The sequence below is a fragment of the Spea bombifrons genome, chromosome 1, assembly GCF_027358695.1.
Source record: "Spea bombifrons isolate aSpeBom1 chromosome 1, aSpeBom1.2.pri, whole genome shotgun sequence".
NCBI lineage: Eukaryota > Metazoa > Chordata > Amphibia > Anura > Pelobatidae > Spea > Spea bombifrons.
In genome coordinates this window covers 13,281,551-13,303,896 of record NC_071087.1, presented here as the reverse complement: position 1 = coordinate 13,303,896, position 22,346 = coordinate 13,281,551, and the positions used below count along the sequence as shown (strand labels likewise).

The window sequence follows — 22,346 nt, the reverse complement described above, 5'->3', positions numbered from 1 at the left end:
TCTGTTAGGCAGTACGTTCTTAGAGAGGTTCAGGCATGCACCTTGCTCAGTTTACAAGCTTGGAACCCATAAGATGTAAGGTTAATATTCTATGGATAACACTCAACAGCAGCTTGATGAGTATTTGGTATAAGAAATGTGCAACTACGTTTAAACTATTATTTCGATTTTTTAAATCATATATATATGCAAAACTTGTATAAAAGTTTGGTACAAAGTTTGAAATGTTGACTTGGTTCCTCCTGATTAGTGGGGCTCACTAAACACATGCCTTTAATTTTATATATATATATAAGTATGTTATTTACACGGCATCTTCCTGTGCATTGTATTTACAGTTACAGGAAAGTTGTATCCAATGTGTGCGAAGGTGGCATTGACCTTCAAGAGAACCTAGTTCAGTATCCGTGCCCTTTGATTGCACCAAAAGGTCTACGAATCACAGTTAAAGGAGACTCAATGACTGTAAAACCCGGAGAAGATATCACATTCATTGTACAGCAGGACCAGGTATCCAAAATTCTTTATTTCCAAAACAGAATGTGAAAATACAAGTTATTAACCAAGGATGCTTATGGAAAATATATACTGTAGGACTGCCTTAAAAACCATATAACATGTATGTTGATCCTGTAATGGGTGCTGTAATCCTTTATTATATATTGCAGTACTATGCATATTTACGGTATATATTCCATAGCATTGGTTATAGGTTATACAGAGTTCGGCAAATTAAAACTAACAGAATTAAAACTGGCGTTATAAAAAATAAATGTAATGTAAAGAAATAAATGTTAGATAAAGGCATTAGTAAATATATTAAAAATATATTAAAATAGAAAGATATTGAAATGTGTGCTTGCAGTTTAAGAAAACGTAGCTTTCTTATTTGTTTATTGTAATGATATTTTACAGGGAGATGTTTTAAATACCAAATATCAAGTGGATCTAGGAAACGGGGCAAAAATGATATATGTGAACCTAACACAGATTGCGAAACCGATTAAGACGCGTTACGAGACTCCAGGGATCTACCGCGTCTCAGCCAAGGCAGAAAACGCGGCCGGCTTCGACGAGGCTTTAGTCTACGTGCAGGTCATCTGTGAGTTCATCAACTTCATTTCTTATCGTTCTGCATTATTGACTGTTTAGCCAACATGAATGTTTTTGTGCATGATAATTAAAATGTACTTTATGATATAATGCCTGTTATAATATAAAAAAAAGATAACGCCGCTTTAAATGTTTGAGAGAGACAGCAGAGGACCTGACAAAGCTTTCCTTTTCTGGTGAACATATTCACATCTGTGATTCCTTTTATATTTTCCGTAGACATACAGATATTTAAACACAAATCACAGATGTATTTCATTTCTTCATTGCCTGTGTCGGTTCAGTAGGGAATCCCAGGACATTGGCATCTGCTTACCTTTTACTGTAATGGCTTCATTGAGACTTTTCGGAAACATTGGTCTTGGTTCTAACCTGAGTTATTTTAATACTTACAATGGAATTGATACTCTGTTTTAGTACACCTGGACAGTGTTTGCCTTATGTACACTTTTCTAAATGTATGGTATGCTTTGGAGTATATTTTCCAGAGATTTCTCTAGATGCTGTGCAGAATTAAAGAAGCGGTATAAGTGGCGTAATAACTAGTACAAGTACAGCTTCAATGGGTCTCGAGTTCCAGGGTTCAGACCTGGATATAGGGTAGGATGCAATCTCAGTGCAAGTCCTCGCTCAATAGGTCCTCTGCTGTCCATGTAAAGCCCTACGTAGTATGATGTTCATTCTAGTGTGAGAAATCTTGTTTTAATAGGGACTTTGCACTTTTCAGTGAATTTTTAAATAACCCAAGAGCTGGAGAACAGAATTCGTACAACTTACCAAGAATATAGTTAAACCAAACACCAAGTCGCTGTCTCTTTATATAGTAAGATGTAAACTCCGAATATGTTTTATTATACGTGATACTTTAAAAGCGTCCATATTTCGGCAATCCCCCTGAGGATATATCCAATTTATAGCTAGAGCCAATTACTTTACCTATTTGCATTAATATTACCCAGGAGACTGATTTTCTAATCTTTCTTATACCGGTATGTCCAATTCTGGCGAGACTGAACTATTCCACTAATTCTATATTGATATTAATGCTGGTAGCCAATACCTAATGACAAAAACACATTTATGAAAAGGCCTGTTGTCCATTTACTGCCCCTTAATCTCAAACAAATTAGCAAACACCTTTCTGGCAGTAACACATTTAATTAGATAATTTTTAATATTCAGATACAACAAAATGCAATCATGCAGTTAATATGTAACGGTATGAATATATTCTGTAAACAGCCAAACAGTAATTGGAAGTTAGCCTTTTCTGTTGGCTGTGCCATCCCAGAGTCCTGCCAGAAAGTGACATCTTTGTTAAGTATTCCAAGACTAAGCACATAAGGACATTAAATTAAAGCATATGGTGAAACAATGAAGGTTCTCCATAAACGTAGCAAGTTGTAAACATATTTAAATAGCCTTTGTTCCTCAGTTCGTACAGAGACATTACCGAACAGGTGTTTACATATTTTTATATTTATATAAGAAACCCATGTTTTTTTAGTGATTAGTGAAGCAAGTTACTTTGAATGAGCCTCACTAGTCAACTAAAGGATGCATTAAAGTGTTTAATTTTCGTTTGACACCCAAAACCTTCTTGTCTAGCAGCCCAGGTTCAGGATTAAGCCTAGCTATAAAACATGTGCAGCACTGCATACCTTCAAAGTGTCCCGTTTTTGCCCTATATTCCTCATTCCTCCTCTCATGTGCAAACAGAGGAAATGATGTGTGTGTGAATGGAACCATGTGAATGAAGAAACCTCATTCTTCTTCTAAAAGAATTTGAATAAGAACCAATCGACCATCTAGTCTGCTCATCCTTCATGATGAAGACTTTGGTCTTATATTCAGCTTTATGCCTTTCCCATGCATGCTTCCTCACTGACTTAGCATCTACCACTGTTGGGAGGCTGTTCCACTTACCTACCAAAATCTCAGTAAAGATAGGTGTCGTAATTACATACATAGAGATCAGAAGGTCAGAGAGCCACAGAAAAAGTCTCAATAAGGGACTGTCCATAGCCACTATCACATCGCTTGAAATGAATTCATCTATTGAATTGCCTGTATTTGAGCATTCACTGCTCATGGAAGATCATGGAAAAGAGGATTTGAAACAAATGACATGACTATCCCTTTAATTGAAGCAGAAACTTATTACATTTATGCCCAAAAGGTCAACAGCAGTAACTGGAGCACAAGTTAGATGTGAATCAATTGTACAGATCCACCTTTGTTCCTTAAATCTATGGTTTGAGATAAAAATACAGAGTGGTAAAAGTGTGTAAGTCAAGAAAAGCATTTCTGAATAATTTTTTGTAGGAAGACCTCAAGGTACCTTTTAAACTGCACGTAATGCCAGTATGATTAGGCGGTGACTTTCAGAGGTAATTGACAATTTGGATTCTTTTCCCAGCTCCTCTGCAGGCTCTGCATCTAGAAGTCGTGCCAGTTGTCGGCAAAAACAGAGAAGTGAATCTGACAGCTGTTATACAGCCAAACAACGTAAACTTGTCAGTGTTTTATTGGTGGATTGGAAACAACTTGCAGGTAATGTTCTGTATTTTTGCAGTCAACCGTTTTAACGAAAATTGCTCCTGGAGGTCATTACTGCAACTGGTTTATAAATCAGCTGCAAAATGTTGGCTAACGTCTATATAGTCATTATGCTTAAGAGAGTGAATTCATTTTTTATTAAATACAAAGTAAATTTTGTACTAATACTGAAATACAACTTTTCTATAATGTATTTCTAAATATTCTCTCTTTGGGAGGTAAATTAAAGTATTAGAGGACTATTTCCAACCATTAGCTTCAAAATAAATTTTTAGTGAGTCATAATTTCTTTTGTTTTAGCCAATTCTTACTTTGGAAAGTTACCTGGTGACAAGGTTTTCAGAAGCTGGAGAGTTCCGGGTCACGGTCCAAGTGTCTTATTGGAACTCAATGTTGCAAGATTCCAAAACAATCAGAGTGTTTGGTGAGATATATGTTCTTTTCAAGCATTATTCATAATTAAATATGAAAACAAGTATTTTAGAGTATTTATTTTAGGAATGTCACAAAAAGAACACTTACCTAGCGAAGTGACCATCCAAATAAAAAAGATGGTCTGTGTTAAAGGAAAATAAAGGTAATCATTTCCCCGCAATAACAGCACATCAAAAACCTATTGTTTGTTGCATGGGGAAGTGTATATATGCTTCCATGCACCAGCAGCTCTTAGTGTTCGGAAGATGCATTGCATTCTCCTTTGACTTTTTAACACTTCTCACACCACCAGTGTGTGTGTCTGGGTGTCGGTATGGCAGAGCCTGTCCTGGGGTGTGTTTGGATGTCGGTGTGGCAGAGTCTGTCCTGGTGTGTGTGCTTGGGTGTTGGTGTGACAGAGCCTGTCCTGGTGTGTGTTTGGATGTCGGTGTGGCAGAGTCTGTCCTGGTGTGTGTGTTTGGGTGTCGGTGTGGCAGAGCCTGTGCTGGTGTGTTTGGGTGTCGGTGTGGCAGAGCCTGTCCTGGTGTGTGTTTGGGTGTCGGTGTGGCAGAGTCTGTCCTGGTGTGTGTGTGTGTCTGGGTGTTTGTGTGGCACAGCCTGTCCTGGTGTGTGTCTGGGTGTCAGTGTGACAGAGCCTGTCCTGGTTTGAACTATTTAATTTTTACTTATCCAGAGATAAAACACCCTCCTGAATTTGTAGTCAATTCAGAGGACAAAACTTTCTAGGCCTAGAAATCAGTGAGAAGAAAAGTAAAGGTTTTGTGTTATTTACTCTATTTTAATCTGCATATTTTATTAAAAAGGATTAGTGGCATTAAATTGTGACTTCAGGCATCCCGTGTATGATGACTGTTTTTTAGTGTACTGATGTACTCCCAATCCCATCACGTTATATCAATATGCGAAAATCAGGAAACGACGGGCATGGATGGTGGGCTGATTAGGTGGCCCATTCGACCACCTGACTCGACTTGCCCCCCAGGCCTTAGGCTGCCATTCCTACCAGTGCCATCATCTTCAGACTCTGAGAGCCCTCACATATAGTGCTCAATATTACCTAATGATTCAGTTTAAAATGTATTTTTTTATAATTACATTTCATATTTTTGCAGATGAATTCCAAGTTCTTCCCCTCATGTTCAGCAAGCATCTGGACACGTATAATCCAAATATTCCAGAGTGGAGGGAAGACATTGGTCAGGTTGTGACCAGATTACTTGCAAAGGTATGATTATATGAGGTATCTTATTTTCTACAGCTATTACAAACACATGATCACTACAGTGAAAGAAGATAAAAGTTACATTTATGGCGTAGAAAGGATTTTAGGACATTGTAAATAAGGATCATGTGAAAATGACGGTGAACAAAACATACAATGTGAACCGAGTCATCCCTCAGTGTTCTCCTAAATTGTGTTCATACTCAGCATAACATGATGCAAGCGATTTGTTCATGCGGGTTTCTACTGAGGAGGAAGTTTGAGTTTTCAACTCACCAACTTCACCATCCATCATGAAAGTGTAGCCCCAATAAGCATCTCCTGCAAAGACAAACATCGTTGGTCCTGTATGGCATATGGGTAACCAGTGAGATTTCCTGATGGTCATTTCTGCCATTGAACTATAATAACACATTCAGGTCCAGGTCAACCCTTGCCACTTACCAGGGTTGGCCCTTCATAATGTACAATGAAGTCAAACGCCAAGATCCCAACTCTTTTTGGAAAGTCATCTACAAAATTATATTTTAATGGATAAACCCTACAACTATAAGGTCACTCTCCAAGATTGGGGGGCAGTTTGGGTAAATAGTATACTAAAGTAAATTCCTAGATTTTATATTCTGTGTTCCTCAAGGTGGGTCATTTGGTCCATAGTGCATTGAGCATATGAAGCAAGGGGAGAGAACGCAGCACTCTGTGAAGTGAGTTGGGATCTGTGAGGCTTAATGAAAACTATTTCACACAAATGACCACTACCAATAAATATGTATATATATATATATATATATATATATATATATATATATAGCACATTCATCAGTGTTTAATATAATTAATAAATGATCATTAACATGCTTCGGGATCACTATATTTCTTAGTTTATATAGTCATCATATTCTAAGGTGCTGTACTATGGGTAAACATCACATAACAAGTAGTGCATGACATAACTATAAAGCACTGGTCCAATGAACTTACACTCTACTGTAGTAAGTCGCATGCATGTCTCCAGCAGTGGCCACACCACAACTCTGAGGAGATGTAATTTCATTTCTTTCTAGAGTCGGTATGAAATCTAGCAAACGTTAACATGTAATCAGTATCACAGAGAGTATACCGTACATTTCATGCGATGTTGAGGATGATTAAGGTTATAATTGAATACAAATGTCTCTGTTAGTAGTTTTTCTATGACTGAATGGAGATCAAGAAGTTCTGCTATAGAATTTTATTGAACATCAATCATTTTCCTTAGTGCACCCTGTCTCCTTGAGGTTTTACTATTTGGTTGCAACCCCCCAAATCACAATTTGATTTATATTCTCACTTCTTGCCTTGGCAGAAGTATGTATTAAACTGGCTGGAACAATGTTTATTTAGGAATTCGATTTTTTAAGGAAATTTAACCTCCAACAGAATGTCAGCTGCACGTCTTTTATGTTATTGTCAATAATAATGTAGTAGTGCGTCCAAAGCAAAGATTTCAGGGCTGCTCTGTTTGCTTCTAAGTGGAAATCTTATATTTTTGTGGTGACCGCTTCGCTTAAAATGAACTTGTGGCTCTCTTTTGATTCACTGGACAAGCTCTCATATTTGTTTAAAAATCAATTCTTAGTAATTTGTTCTTGGCAACCTATTAGTGTGTCTACTCTATGGTTATCATATGCCATGCATTTTAAACTATAAATATTAATAATCCAGTAATAATCATATATTTAGAAGAATGCATTCTGCTTAAAGATTATGAAACAGACCTACTTTGTCTTATATTCTATTGTATATGGTGTATACAAGATATAGTTAACTATTACTGACCCTTGTTTTCATTTTGCATGTATGACAATAATTATAGTTATAAGCTGAAATGCCCAATATTCTGGGTTATATTGCACTTAGAAACTGCAACTGTATCTCCTGCTTCACACTACAAATGTAAAAATGATAAAATATAAGTAAACATAAAAGATCAATTTTGTCATAATACAGCAATATATGTATAATAATAATAATAATAATATAATATACAAAAAATAATTTATTTATCTTGGAAACATGAAACAAAAAAATACTCTGTTACATTTTTACAGGAAACAAATATTCCAGAGCAAACTCTGGTGGCTGTTGTTAAACCAGGACTCCCAACTACTGCTGATCTGTACCTTCTCCCAGAAAAACATCAACCAAAGAGGAGGAGAAGTGTGCCAAATGAGAAGGTACGCTCTTTGCGCTACATTCTGGTTATAAGTCTAATGGATATAGCTGTAGTGGTTCATAAAAAGAGTGTGTATTCAGTTTAAGATGACACCCTTTCTGGGCCAACATAGAATAATATAAGTCACTACAGGTTACATCAGGTTATTATTAAAAATAATATTTAGGTTAATGATATACTGCCTCTGGTGGTAAGTTGGTGTAAGTGCAAGTTCTGCATAATAGGATGCAGATTGTATTCTATAAAATGTTAACTTAACTTGTGAACATAAAAGGGCTAGAACAAGAACATAAAAGAACAAAAACAAGCTCCCTATAAAATATGGTATATTAATATGAAGCGATAAACTGATTTTTCTGTTTGTGGCGTGCACGTCTATATTAATGGGATGGACATTACTGTCAGTCATCCACAGGTATCAGATGTTATTCCGTAGCTTTCTTATCTGTCATATTTCCTAAATATTACATTTTACAGCTCAGTAGTCAATAGAAAACCACTTTATGAGCACCTATCTTTACTTTGGATGATTATTCTCCCCATTGAGTTAAATCCCCCCCCCCCTTGTTTTAAGCTGGAAAACCCTTTGGGTCATTAGAGGGAGCGAAAAGACATCACGATAGGAAAATCACTTTCATTAAAGTAACAAAAAAGGCTTGTTACTTGTAAATACCCCCCAAAATACAGGTATTTTTAATATATTATTTTAGTGAAGTTAACGACGGCAGCAGTGTCACTTAACCAGTTGAGTGCCAGAAGTGTGCCTCGTTACTATACCTGCACTGCAATAATATTTATGCAGAACATCGTTTCATTTTTGTAACCTATAGGACCACCTGAGTCGGGTGACACATATCGAGACCTATTTTTTCACCTGGGGAAAAAATTATTGAATGATATAATATCTTCCATGTCTATCAATATTCCATTTAATATAAGAGCCGTTATTCTGCACGCAATGTCTGACTATCTCTATGCAAAGCGCCTCTTCTAATTTTCTATAATATCCTTGTTTAAATCTTTTGTTAGTGAAGATTAATTACATTTTATTTGTTGGTGTTGTATCTGAAGCTTTATTTTCCCGAATTGCATCATAATTATATTTTGATTAAATAGTTATGGTTTTGTTGTTCCAACACATTAATAAGGCTGTCACGGCTTTATGTTGTTTTATGTTATCATGCTCGAAAGATAAATGGTTATTAATGGCTGTTGTATGAATCTCATTATAAACCTCTATTGATACATTTAATTAATAAAAAGAGAATGAATATATTTAAATGAGTATGACATTTTTGGGTGTGTTTTTGTGATTTTGTTGTTGTTCTGTGGCACTAATAATTACAAAAGAATGGACAATGACCATCGGATCTCTTATTGTAGCAAATAGTGGGAAAACAAGTGGAACAATTAGGCCAAAATAATTGCCTGCTCCTAGGGGCAAAGCATTTAACCCCAAAAAAGAGAACGCGTGCCAAAATCATGAAACTTTATTAATATTATTCAGTAACTTTATAGCAGCTGATGTATTATAACATTTATAGCACTACAGTAGTTTCCAGTCTTTTGTCACTGTCATTTCTACTAGATAAAAAGGCATAATGGAACATTCTTTTTCTGTCAAAACACCATGAAAAGATAGGCCTCTTACATCTTAATCAAGATATATATACTGCAAAGTAACGATTTTTTTAGTAGGTAACGTGAATGTGAATAATGCTGGTATTGACATGTGTGTGTGTGAGTGTGTGTGTGTGTGTGTGTGTGTGTGTGTGAAAACCTGTACCTGTATTTTTCAGGAAATGCATTTGTGTGTAGGCAACGCCACAACTGCAGAAAACTCACATGCTGGACGCATACATACCCCCAGTGTCCCTCGTTAGCAGGGTCAATGCCTCTTTGAGACCGAAACCCCCCCTGACGTCCCTCTTTTTTTAGGAGCTGAGTGTACGGCAGTGTTCTACAGCCCTAAAAGCTGCAGTATTGGGCATGGAAATATCTGAAAATGTGTTTTGTATGAAATTATAACATCGCTTGAATATTATTTTCAAGGCCTTCTGCCCAGGTCACACCCCAAACATAAAAGGTGTAACGATTTGACCATTACAAAAACTTTGACCTAAAAAAATGCGGATTGTCCTAACTTTTGATCATGCGCTGGTTAGAAGAGCAGTCCCCTCTGTGCCGTTAATAGTATGTAAATGTCTTGTTTGCGATATTATATTACTGATAGATGTCCCCTGTCTGTTTCAGAGAATAGCTGTCATAAAACAGGCTCTGAACGCTCACAACATCAGTTTTTTCCTGAGAGGTGGATCGTGGGTCTTAGTAACGCTGCGTGATTCCAGCTCAGGTAATTTACTGCCGTTCTCTGTGACTTCAGAAACAGACCTAAAAAAACTCGGCCCTTTCCAGTACTTACCAACCTGTCCTATCTCCTGCATGGTTACGCGCGGATGAGTCCGTTAACATTCAGATGAAAAAAATCACATTCATTGAGTTTCCATAAATGTTAGAAATCAGCTGAAATGATCTCTATTTGGATAAAAAAAAACCTTATTAAAAAGTTCATTTTCATGCATAAATAATGATTATAATAATGCAGTTGTTTTAGATTTTGCATACATGATCAGTACAACATGAGACATTGTAGCTATATGACATCTTTACATGAGTTGACCGTGTCAATCGTACCAATATGATATCAGACATTAATTAATATAAAGCTATGATGTCATAAGACTAGGCTGTCCCTTTACAATTGTTTCATAGTTTGGATAATGGGTGATAGCCAATTAAAATCACTTTTCATAGACATTGTACTTAAACACCCTTATTTAACCTGTAATAAAAACATTATACCGTTTTGTACATTCAGTATTACTGATGGGATCTGACGTTTGAGTACGAGGAGTGATACCGTAGATGCCTCTCTTTATGAAGAGCTCTCAGGCTAATTCATTTCTAATTACAATTACCTGTTATTGTAGCAAATGGAGACTCGTTACACGTGGAACAATTATGAACAAATAATTGTTAGCTCTAAGGCGCCAATTATGTGACCACTGCAAACAAAACCCGTGCCAAAATCATAAAAAAAATATTATTTAAGAACTTTACAGTAGCTGATGTAGAAATCAAATTACTAAAAATATGGAATTTTTTTTTTGTTTTTTGTACATTTTTGTTTTATTTGTGCTGTATAAAAAGTCACAATCACACCTTTATTTGTTTACTCAGACCCTGGCAGGATCAGCGGAGCAGGAGGCTACTGGGCAATTGTCTGTGTCTTTGCCATATGCCTGGTGGCGGTTGGAGCTTTTATCCTATATAAATTCAAAAGGCAAGTGAAGTTCATGTGTGTAATAAAGATTAATACGAGACGATGACTGATTTCGCCTTCATACTAAGAACACAGATGCTGGCCTATTCCGGTATATCTATGATAAAGGAGAGATTGCTATAGAAAACATTATTTTCCGTTTCTCACTGGATATTATTGTTGTAAATTCATTATCCTTTGGACCTCTTAATATTTGCCTAGAGACCAGTTGGGGAGACCACCCTAACCTTAGTTGGACTAGGACAGAATACGTCGCTGCCGGTATCTCATGAAATGTCCTTGTTTTTCGAGTCCATTTAATGTCCTCGTTTCGAGTCCATTGAGTGGACTCCTTTCTATACCACCTAAAACCATCTCTCTAAATTATACTTCAAAACAACTCTATTTCCAGTGCTTTAAGTGCTTTTAAAACTATTACAGTAGTAATAAAAAGAAAATATAAAATCCCACTAGGAATTTTATTTTATTGAATACTACCCTTCCAAGAAAAGCACTGATACTAATTGTGCTAAATATCATGTAAGTTGTGTTCATATAGAAGAATGAAATCATGTTCTGATCACACTTTTTATTGTTCTTTTTTAGTCCCCCAAATACTTGTTGTTGGAATAAATAAATAAATAAATAAATAATTAAAGAGCTTCAAGTCCCAAGAGCTTCATGCAAGCTTTGGCTGGTCTTGGGAGCCATCACCAACATCTCGTCACAGTGCTTTCCTCGTATGACGTAACACTGTTTATTCTTCCAACGTAGGAAAATGCCAGGACGGAATGTATACGCCCAAATGCACAATGAGAAGGAGCAGGAGATGACCAGTCCAGTAAATCACAGCGAGGACACCCAAAATATAATCCAGGGAGAGGAGTTCATTGATGACGACATGGACACGCAAACTCTAGGACATGCAAGAGGTACGTTTGGCCGCCACCTGCTTCCTAGTTTATGTTCTCACGTGCCGTATAATCAGAATATCATCAAGTTTCTCTTTACATTACCAACGGAAAGAGAACATCGCATCTGGAAACAAGTATTTTTCCCCTTGTTGTTGGCTTGATTTATGAATTGAATGCTCAGATGTTTTAAATGGTGCGTTGAAAACACACTCACAACACTGTTTTCATTTGTCGAGATGAAATATATTCTACATCTATATTCTAGATCAATCAGCATGCTGATGATTTGCGCCGCATTCTTTTATTTAGAAAAGGAATTTTTACATGGACTTTGTTCATGTTACACGATATAAATGTCACATGATACTTACAGTTAACAAAAAAAAAATGAAATTGGTTAATTCCCTCTTTACGATCTTATACTTAGGTTTTGTTCTTGCAAGACTTTTTTTTTTTTTTTGCTTGCCTTCTGCGAATCCTGCGGGAGGAATGATAAATACGAAAGCAAACGGAAACTGACAGTTTGAACCTTATGATGTCAAACCGAGCGTAATTTCCTGAAATGTTGCATGTATTATGACATCATAAATACACATAATGAAAACAACTGTGGAAACTCTCCTGCAGAAACATGACTGTTTCTGCTGGAGCTCCCATGGGGTAGAAAGTTCTATTTTATCTCAAATTATGAAGGTGGTAAAAAGCATTATTTTTTTTTCACAATGATAATAGATGACATAGTTACACAGGGGTATATCCAAATTTAACTTTAAATTATTTATATATCCAAATTTAATGTTAAATTATTTGATAAGTTAAATTTCATAAAAAGCTTTTTTTATATTTTTGACTATATAGCAAAAAAAAAATTAAATAACAAAATCACAAACATTTACTAATTATCTAGATAACTCCTTATAAATCACAGAAAAAAAGGCTTTTATCTCTTAAATTTGTCTGAAATCCCAGGTCCTAGAATGATACCCGACGGCCAAGGCTCTGCTTCTATTAATCTAGTAATAAAACTCTAGTGAAAAAGTATTGTTTTATGACACTATTCCCAAATCCACCTTTCCATTAGAAATTTGGAACCTACACGTGGAAGAGGAATCTTTATTACACAAGTGAATTATAGCGTTAGTTCGGTAACACAAAAATGGTGGATTTTTGGTGAAGCTTTAATGTGCAGTTCTGAACAAACTCATTTGTTGGCCTAATAAAACGTATCAGCTTCAACAATATACATTTTTCCTATTGTTCAGAACAGAAATATACTCCAAAAACACCTGTGGAGTGAATCCTTTTTCCCCCGATAAACCATTAATGTGAATACCTGAGCCAGAATATATTTTATGGGACACTTGAGTAAGTTAAGTGAGTTCTAGAGCAATCTCTGTCTATTCTGGAGGTTTGGGTGATAAGTGCTCAGGCAGATCCTTCCACAGCAAATCTGTAGCCCTCTTGGAACCAAAATCATTTTATTCTCTCCAGCTGTGACGCTAAATCACACTGTTAATGACCGGTGACGTTTTTCACATTGTGCAAAGTAAGAAACTAAAACTGTTTTACCTGAGCAGAATGATTAGAGGGACCAATGATCTCATTCTTTTAACGAAATGCTGCTTCTTCATATCGTGCTTCATTTCAGTCTGTTTTCCATCACGCTCAATCCATAGGTTGTCATCCATTGCTGTTTTTTTCCTTAAAATATCATAGAGAACAAACAAGTGCAGCAAACCACGAATTCATGTCAACGTCTTTCTAGCCACCTAAAAGATGCGGTGGTTTACAGTGTTTCATGAAGTTATATTATAACCCATTTAGAGCCCTTAAACCTACAATTTCCGATAACAAACTCGGTGGCTTGCTGGGTGTCAGTCTTGCCGGTTCCTTATTATATTATGCAGTGTTAAAAGGAGGTTTTTTTATACAGCTTGTCTGATTTACAAGGATGTAGGGATCAGAGTACCTTTCAGAAAGCAAAGTACTTGATCCATAACATTGCAGTCTAATTAAAGATGATATGAGTTATTTAATCACTTATGAACCAATGTTATGAGCCAATGACAGGACGGACACTAATTAATACCTTCTATAACCATAGAACATTCTACTTCCTATAGGCACCTGCTCAATAATTAGGACTTTCAGTGCTGATCTTCAGTAGGATGTTTAGAGTAGTATTAGTAACCAAGTTCCAATGTTCTGGAAGTGTCCGGAATAACAGGCGAAAGTTCATCAGTATCTCTCCATGAGCGGACGAATCTTTCATTTTGGGCTTTATTCACTTACTAGAGAGGAAGATAAAAACGTTAAAGTGATATTAAGTATAATGTCTCAAATATGATCAAACAGCAATGATGAATATTCAGGAGACGGGTAGGAAAGAAGGGGTCTAAGATCCTAATCTGAGTTGACTTATACGTCCATACATTAAACATCCACATCAAGGTGCTTCCAGTGTCACTCATCCTCTATTTTGTTTTCCCATATACTTTATTTTGCTTGCTTTTGTTTACGGCTAAAACCTTGGGATTCCTCCACAACATTGCCTTGCAGTGGCTCTCTCTGGGAGAGGTGGATACACAAGCAGCTACAAAGTTCCCTTGTTATCGATGCCTGCCAGTGTCCATTCGCAGGTCAGTGGCATGCTGGGTAGATGTGGACTCCCGTACCTGTATCCCGTACCAATATCTGCACTGTACTTGCACAAAAGACAATTCCGATGCACCTTGCCACTGTTCTATTACCCTTGCGATGTCACCAAACCATCCATGCCTAGACGTGGATCAACATAGAAAATTATTTTGTTAAATCACCTTTATTTTTCAAGACTGTGTTAACCCAAACGAGCGTGCTAATTTTCTATATTTTTCCTTTTATCGGTAGGTAATCACTCAGGCGTGGTTTTGAGCATTAATTCCAGAGAGATGCACAATTACCTGGTTAGCTGATATTTACCGTTTCTGGAAAATATTAGAGACTTGCTGTTCTTCTCTGTTGTAACATTTCTCCCCGGGAAGCCACAGGATGGACTGTAAGAGGAAGCGGAGAAGTTTTTTTCTAACCGTTATGAAGATACCGATGTCTGTTACGACGGAAGACCAATCAAACCCCTTCACATATAAAAGACTTCTTTTCAAAAGACGGTTCTTAGAATTCATAATCAAATGGTAGCGAACCTTGTAACCAGGACGCATTTTCTGTGATCTGTTTATATTCCGTGTATACCTTATCACTTGTATGTTTTCTTTATTTGGAAAGATAAACCTCTGTTTTTTTTTCAATGTCCACTTTTTCTTTACAATAATGAAATAATGAGATTTGAGGCTTCTAAATGTTGTCGCAATTTGGCTTTGCTCCGGGGAAAAAAACTGGCCAACTGGACCATGAATAGTACAGATTATTGGTTATACCAATCCTGAATCTGAAATGAATTTATTAATCGAATTTAAAGTGCATCTGTAATGAATATTGTCTGTTCATCAGGTACTTCATGTATCCCCTGGGGCATAAAAGAAGGTGTCTTAGTTAATGGAAATTAGGAGGACCTGATCTACATGCGCGACGTTCCGGGTTTGGCCTGGAATTTCCAGGTGAAGCACTGCTTCCCTGGGTCTTCAGGCCAGTTTGTTCTTTCGGTGGGCAGGCCACACCCATTTCTCACCTATATTCTGCCTATTCCCGTCCCTGAACCCTGCCCTATTCCCTCCCACTAAATGCCTTCTGATCTTCACAAAGCCACTGCTCTAAAGAAGGGAAGTTCCCAGGTATGCTGATCCACAAAACCAATTTAATGTAAGTGTTTTATTGGCTTGAAGCTGGACCTGTTCTCTCTATGGTCTGCTCAATTCTTCCCATGGCTTACCTAAGCACCTTAAATATAGGTTAATAGGGCCAAGGGGCAAACTTCCCCTAGAGCCCTGCTCAGTGTCCCTCCAGCCCAGTTGTACCTGCTACCAGCAGCCTGTGATGTCCCAACTCATGGTGATCCTTGCCCCTAAGGTAACCAAGGCCTGGGGAAAGTACCACCTTTGCCTCATGTCAAAAACAGCCCTATATCTATACTACTCTTTCAAGATTTAAGGTAACAGTACAGGTTTGGAAGTACACACTAGGCCTGGAGGATTTTGATCAACAGTAAGATATTAAGGTCCAGACTGGCCATCTGGCACAACGGGTGGTCCAACAGTGGTCCATGCTCATCTGCTGCTTCAGAAGGATATCAGGTGCGGCAGCGTGTAGCCGCCAGCTGGATAATATACATGGCCGCGCGTTACACGGGTATAAAAATGAAACATGCAGCCGCACTTACATCATTTAGCAGCAGTCGGCCTTAAAGTACCACAGCCGCTAAGTCATGATCAGTCTGGCTCTAAGACCATTGAAGGAATGGGTTTTATTTCTATATAGCAGAGTCACTAAAATGCTTCAGCAGAGTATTACACTATAGTAATGTTTACACAGTAAAGCAATTCAAGAAAATACACACCTTGTCTCAAAAAAACATCAACAGGACCCCATTTCCAGTGCCTTTTAGTAACAGAAATATTAAGCATCCATACTTGTCTTCCTTCTTCATATGGATCTGATCTTTTTCCAGTGGTGTATTTTGGCTAGGAACGGCCCCAGCCACGTGTGCATAGAAAGCACAGAAAATACATTGTATAGAAAGTAAATGTATAAAACACAAACAAGACTATACATTTGCTGCGTGTGCTCCAAATTTGTAATATCACCTTGCAGCCACATATGCAAAATAGGTAAATATTCTCAAGTACAGTAGTTCATTTGCATATGGGGTGCCGTTGTGATGCCAGAGCAAGCAAATATCTTCTTGATCTGTACCTTTGCATACATAAATCGATTTTAATGCCCTACAGTCACCGGAAGTAATTGTTTTGTGATAGGAGTCCCTTTTATTAGAAATTAATAATTAGAAATATTTGGTTTGCTTTAAATTGAATTGCAAAAAACTGCAACTCAATAGAAAATGACCCCAAAAATCAATATATGTTTAATTTGTCAAAACACAGCTTTTTTATGTATTTTGTAACATTTTGTTTCTAAAGGTGCAAGTTTGCATACATTTCTTTATTTACCCTTGAAATAAAGCTTTCAGTGTTTTTAGAGACTTAGTAAATCGGCATGCGTTTGGCCAAGGGACAGTTGCTTAAATTTGCACAAATGCATTATTTGCAGATAAGGTTCTTGTAGTTTCCCAAACCAAGTACTATTCCAGTGTAAGAAGAGGTGGGGTACTTGGCCTATGACTCTAGTATGCCGTATCACCATACCTGGGAACTTTATAAACGAGCGGACACAGAGGCTCATGAAATATTAACCCTTCAATAACCCATCACGAAGATACTATGTAGTGACTCACAAATTGTGTTAAGTCAAGGTTTCCATGAGGACAGCCGGCATTTCCATCATAACATACTGGTAGCAAGAGTACCAACTAAGAGTATTAAATAAGACCCTGAGAATCTGCCCCTTCACCCCGAGACCCTGAACATGGAGCAAAAACTCTGAGACTCAGGGGCAAACCCTGACACGTCCCAGGTATGGTTATCGGAAAAGCAGCTGAAGACGTCATTAGGAGAGGAGTGACTGCAAATATGCATTTGCTGCGTGTGAGCAACGTTCCCTTAGAAATTTGCGACTGACTAATATATTTTGGCCTAATTTACATTTTGCACAGTTTTATCCTGGAAACTGAACGTCCTACTATCCCAAGAAAAACAATAAAAACAATTTGTATATACAGCATCCCAACAGTGTTTAGCGCCTTATGTTACTCCGTAAATAGTGTGAGAACAAATTGATATATAGAACGGATTATTATGTTTTACCTTCAATTTGTATTTTTTCACCAGTCTTTTCACACCCCTGTGTAACACGCTGCCTCAAAAAACACCCCCTTTAACCCTAACGAGTGCCAGAGGGGCATGAATTGTAGGATACGTGGCATCCCAGTCCGTCCTCTCCCTGGCTTTCAATATATTACATTCATATTTTCAAATGTTTTATAGCACAGTTTTTAAAAACAAAAATGGCAAATGTACGTTCGGTTTACTTGCAAGTGTTTCTATGTATGGAAAGTTAATAACGTTTCTCTAAATTATTCTGAAATAAAAGGAGGAAATAAGGAATTGTATCATTATGTTTGTGTGTTTTTATTTATTTTTTTTCCAGACAATTATTTGCATTAAGTTCTTGTAAATCATCAGCATTGAGCCAGACATTTAAGGTCAAATTTGCAACACAACCGTATTTGTATTATCTCCAAAACACTTGGCGGAAATATCCAACCACAAACTAAAGTGCGTTTCTTTCTGTGTAAGGGATGGTTTTCAACAGGGTCATGCTCAGAGAACATTCAGGGAATGGCTGCCCTGGTAGCAATCGAAGGTCCACACTGTTGTCTTCTACGTGCTAAGTAAGGGTCCAATGATTGGCCTGACCAGGTTAAAGAGTCACTGTGACCAATCAGAATCCGGTATACCACTGGTGTCACTCACCTCATGGCAGACCATTTGCAGATTCTTGTAGACTATTGACTATGGTCAAGTCTAACTTTTTCCAAAGCTTTACATCCCTACGACTCCTTTTCCACATAATCCATAATATTCACATAATCCCATGCCATTCTTTTTACCAGAAATCATCCTGCCCAACGTTCCAGCGGGTGGCATGGCCAAGGGCTTTACCAAGCCTTTTTTATCCATCTTGGTGACTTAGATTTGCGTAACTAGGGATTAATAATGTATTTTATTTACATTTCCCGCTGATTGGATGCACATTGCCGCAGCTTCTACAGCTGGAAAACACTGTGGCACACCATTTGTGGATGGTAAATACGTCAAGAAAAGAGGAAATGTGCTGGAACGCTTCAGGAATATTAAGGAATTTAGTGGCATTTTTGGGCACTAGAAGCGTTCATGATGTGATGTGCGGTGCTACGTTATGTAACACTTTTTAAATTTTTATAACAAAAGCAAAAAAGGAAGAATAGTGGAAAGCTCTGTTTAAAATCATGCCAATATTGCTTTGACGAATTGGCCACTCTGGACAGGGACTCTAAAGGGACAGAGGAGGCACCGCAGCGTACTGAGACATCATGAAGTGCGTCTCCTTTGTATCAGGATCACGAATAATTCACAAATGTGACAATTCCTGTTAAACATCATGCTGATTATGGTATAACCCCAAAAATTGCAGTCCGCGTGGTGTATTCCAGTAAACGCAGGAGATTTCTCTAAATTATGTTTTGTTAATACACGTTTCTGCGGTGTAAGCCAATTACATTTTTCAAAGCTCATTAAAACCTTACTAAAGTCTATCATTTTTCAATCTCAGAATACTATTAGGGAAAAAACCCTAATTTTAATTACCTTGGACCGGATATCTTTAATTCATTGACAATTCATTATTTACACAGCCATTTTGATGATGCTGATTAACACAGGAACCAGAATTCCATTAAATAAACACTTCAATTAGGTTGTTGTGGAATCTCTTGCCGCTATATAAATAAAACATAACAATTATAGTATGTTTAATACACGTTGAGGAGGCTCACACTTCTTCTCTCCTAGCAAGCTGGGCCAAGCCACGCATTGCTATAGCCATTGACAGCCATTAACTACTTTTGTCCTACTGTTCCTGTAGGATTGGGACCAGTCCGATTTGACCTTGACAGTCCTTGAATAAAGAAGTGAGTCCCAGGATTAACCTCTTTATGTCTTGGCAAATTATTTCCTATCTCTCTCCTTTTGCTCTTTTCTCCTACTTTTTCTTTCCTCTCCTTTCTCCTCCTCTTTCGCTCACACTTCCCTTGCCTCCCATTTTCCTATTGCCCTCTCTTCCTTTCACTCATCTGTCCTCCTCCTTTCTTTCCTCTGCTCTCTCTCTTTACTTGAATGTATTCTCACTCATCTTCTCTTTCCTTTTCTATCCGGTCTTGCCATGTCCCGGTCTCTTGCCTCTCCTTTCTCATCTCCTTTATCTAATTGTGTTTCTTATTTTTGCTCTCTCTTTATTCTCTTTGCTCTCAACTCTCATTTTGTCCATGCCTCTCTTCATTAAACTAAACAGTCACTGATATTACTACGTTCAGGATACCACACAATGTCTTAAGGGTGTCTAGGAAATGGCAAAATGTGGCAACCCTAAGTTCCAGATATTAATGTGAATGTAGCCTTTTCTATTGTTACTGCATTGGTGATGCATCAATAACGAGTAAAGCAAGCTGTATTAACAAAAACAGGAGTTTGCAGAAGAGTTCATTATTTTACCATCCACCAAGCATTTTACCATCCACTAGGAAGAGCCAATAAAGGTGAACCTCTCTTAAAATGCCTCATTTAGAACCAGGAATTAGAATAAAAGTTATTGTAGAATAAATATTAACAATGCATTTGTTACAATAGGATTCAACGAAACACATATTGTTTGGTATATTGACTTTATTAAAAGTGCACATAACCATGAAACGCCCAAAAGAGGCGTAAGTCCATATCAGCACAGTGTACAGAAAGAGTAAGCTGAAAATGCAACAAAACATAATAAAATTGGATCTACTTTAATAAAAAGTAGATAAGTCATTTTTATTTTTAAATAAAATATGTCTGTACTTTAAAAATTAAATATGTTATAAAATAAAATGGATTTATGTACAGTCTTTACTTGTCCCTTTAAACGCCAGAGCAATGCATTGCATTAAAACGTGTGGCCCACTCTGCGGAACTTAAAGGGTAAAATGGTATCCGGCATACTCAGCACCACTCTATTATTGCAAGGGTTTTTTTTTTTTCACAGAGTTTATTACATTCATAATGGAAACTATACCATACAACGTATAACCACTATATATTACAAACATGTTTCGCCAATTAACACTGACATATGATATAAATGCCCCACAGAAGGGCACCTAAGGACAGAGTATGGAACAAAAAAGGACAATCAAATCGATTGGGAACCATTTGAGATTCTCCCGCAGAGCATGCCCTTGAGCCTTGTTGGGTGAAGCTACAAGCACCTACCATGTTTCCTCACAGGAGTGGAATAAATAAAAGGGCGGAACTAAACCAGGCCAAGATGGCTGCCCCCAGCTATGCCACCATTTGGGCAGATGACAGCTTTAATTTATGATACCGTTACAGAACTTTCCAGGCCACTATTGGACTCTAATTTCCAAGAGCATCATGGGAATGGCAGTTAGATAATGGGCCAACAATCCTACATGTTTATAGATATTTTTTTCTAGTGCCTCCGTTTAGAAGATTAGAATAGGAACGTAAGTATCTGACACAATATGTACACGTTCATAAAACTGGTCATTCTTTTCATAGATCAACGTAATATAAACAACAACAAAAAAGCCGCGTATGGGATACAATATTTCAACGGTACTTTACGGAGTTTGTTAATTGTACGTCCAATATAAATGTTTACTCTATAACTTTAAAACTGATGACATTTCATTCACAATATTTCCGTTCATAAACACGATCACAAATGTAATTCTATTTCTCAAAGGCTTTGCTTCCTAGAACCATTTATTCCTCGATGTTCAAGAAAGGTCAGCTTGCAATTCCGAGAAAAACGGACAAAGTTTGAACAAGTTAATGGCTGCCTTCCGATTTCTATACGGAAAATTGTGCTTTGATTAAAAAAAACCCCGAAACATATGTTTGTTCCAAGTCTGTGCATTGACTGTGCCAACGCAATGAGTAAAATGGAGGGTTTTCCTTAAAGAGTGTTGTGTGGTAAACTAAAAGTGCTCAAATAATGAACTTAAATATACGTGGATTCATGTTTGCTGAATTAACCCTTTGCAACTTGGCCTAAAACAACCAAACAGCAAAACAGAATGTCCCATGCCAGGTCTCTGTTCTGGAATGTATCAAATTAACCATCGCAATGCTTTCTAATGAGTGCACCATAAATCTGTCACTCGTGGGTTAAAATCCACCAGCCTCTTTAACTAAGGCAAAGTTAAGAAAAAAATCCAATATAGGAAATGTGTATTTTAAAAAAAAATCCTGATTTAAGTGTCCGTTTTAACCCTTTCCCAAACGATTTAAACTCTCCTGTTACAATCCAAAGCATCGTGGTTGGTACATAAAGGTGATTTAGCACATTTTTGGTTACATGCATTTTGTGTTAAATTTGCAAATATGAAATTGACATTACTTATTTAAAAAAAAATATGTTAGTCAAACTGCTTTGAGTATAACTGTTTATGTTAAGCAAACAAGCAAAAGTAATATAAAAAATCCTGTGTTTTTCTATTAACCCATTATGTAAAAGGAATTGATTTATGCCGATTTCAGGTTACTATTGTACGGTGTTAGCGTGTCATACATCAAGTGTTCTTCCTTTTCTCCAGGCCCCTATCTTTAGCACCTCATCAGTAAGTACCATGTAGTATACGAGGCTTCATTCACCTGGACCGTTTTTATCAGCAGCAGTAAAGCATCCCGGTGGATTTATTTAATCTGATTTATGGAAAAACATACTGACAACCTGATCAGTTCTGGATTTTTTTCTTTCCTT

At 37.1% G+C, this 22,346-nt stretch overlaps 1 protein-coding gene across 2 annotated transcripts in view; it reads left to right on the top strand.

Annotated features, from left to right (window-relative positions):
• SORCS2 (sortilin related VPS10 domain containing receptor 2) overlaps positions 1 to 15,199 on the top strand; it is a 340,312-nt gene extending 325,113 nt beyond the window's left edge. The window contains exons 18-28 of one of the 2 annotated variants that reach the window (XM_053458252.1): positions 339 to 510; positions 916 to 1,102; positions 3,533 to 3,666; positions 3,973 to 4,096; positions 5,220 to 5,332; positions 7,420 to 7,545; positions 9,798 to 9,897; positions 10,785 to 10,887; positions 11,641 to 11,798; positions 14,340 to 14,419; positions 14,670 to 15,199. In XM_053458252.1, coding sequence (XP_053314227.1) covers positions 339 to 510; positions 916 to 1,102; positions 3,533 to 3,666; positions 3,973 to 4,096; positions 5,220 to 5,332; positions 7,420 to 7,545; positions 9,798 to 9,897; positions 10,785 to 10,887; positions 11,641 to 11,798; positions 14,340 to 14,419; positions 14,670 to 14,693 — 1,321 coding nt within the window. In that variant the 3' untranslated portion in view covers positions 14,694 to 15,199. The remainder of the gene's footprint in view (positions 1 to 338; positions 511 to 915; positions 1,103 to 3,532; positions 3,667 to 3,972; positions 4,097 to 5,219; positions 5,333 to 7,419; positions 7,546 to 9,797; positions 9,898 to 10,784; positions 10,888 to 11,640; positions 11,799 to 14,339; positions 14,420 to 14,669) is intronic. The other variant, XM_053458253.1, reaches the window with a different exon arrangement.
• Positions 15,200 to 22,346: the final 7,147 nt, after the last annotated feature.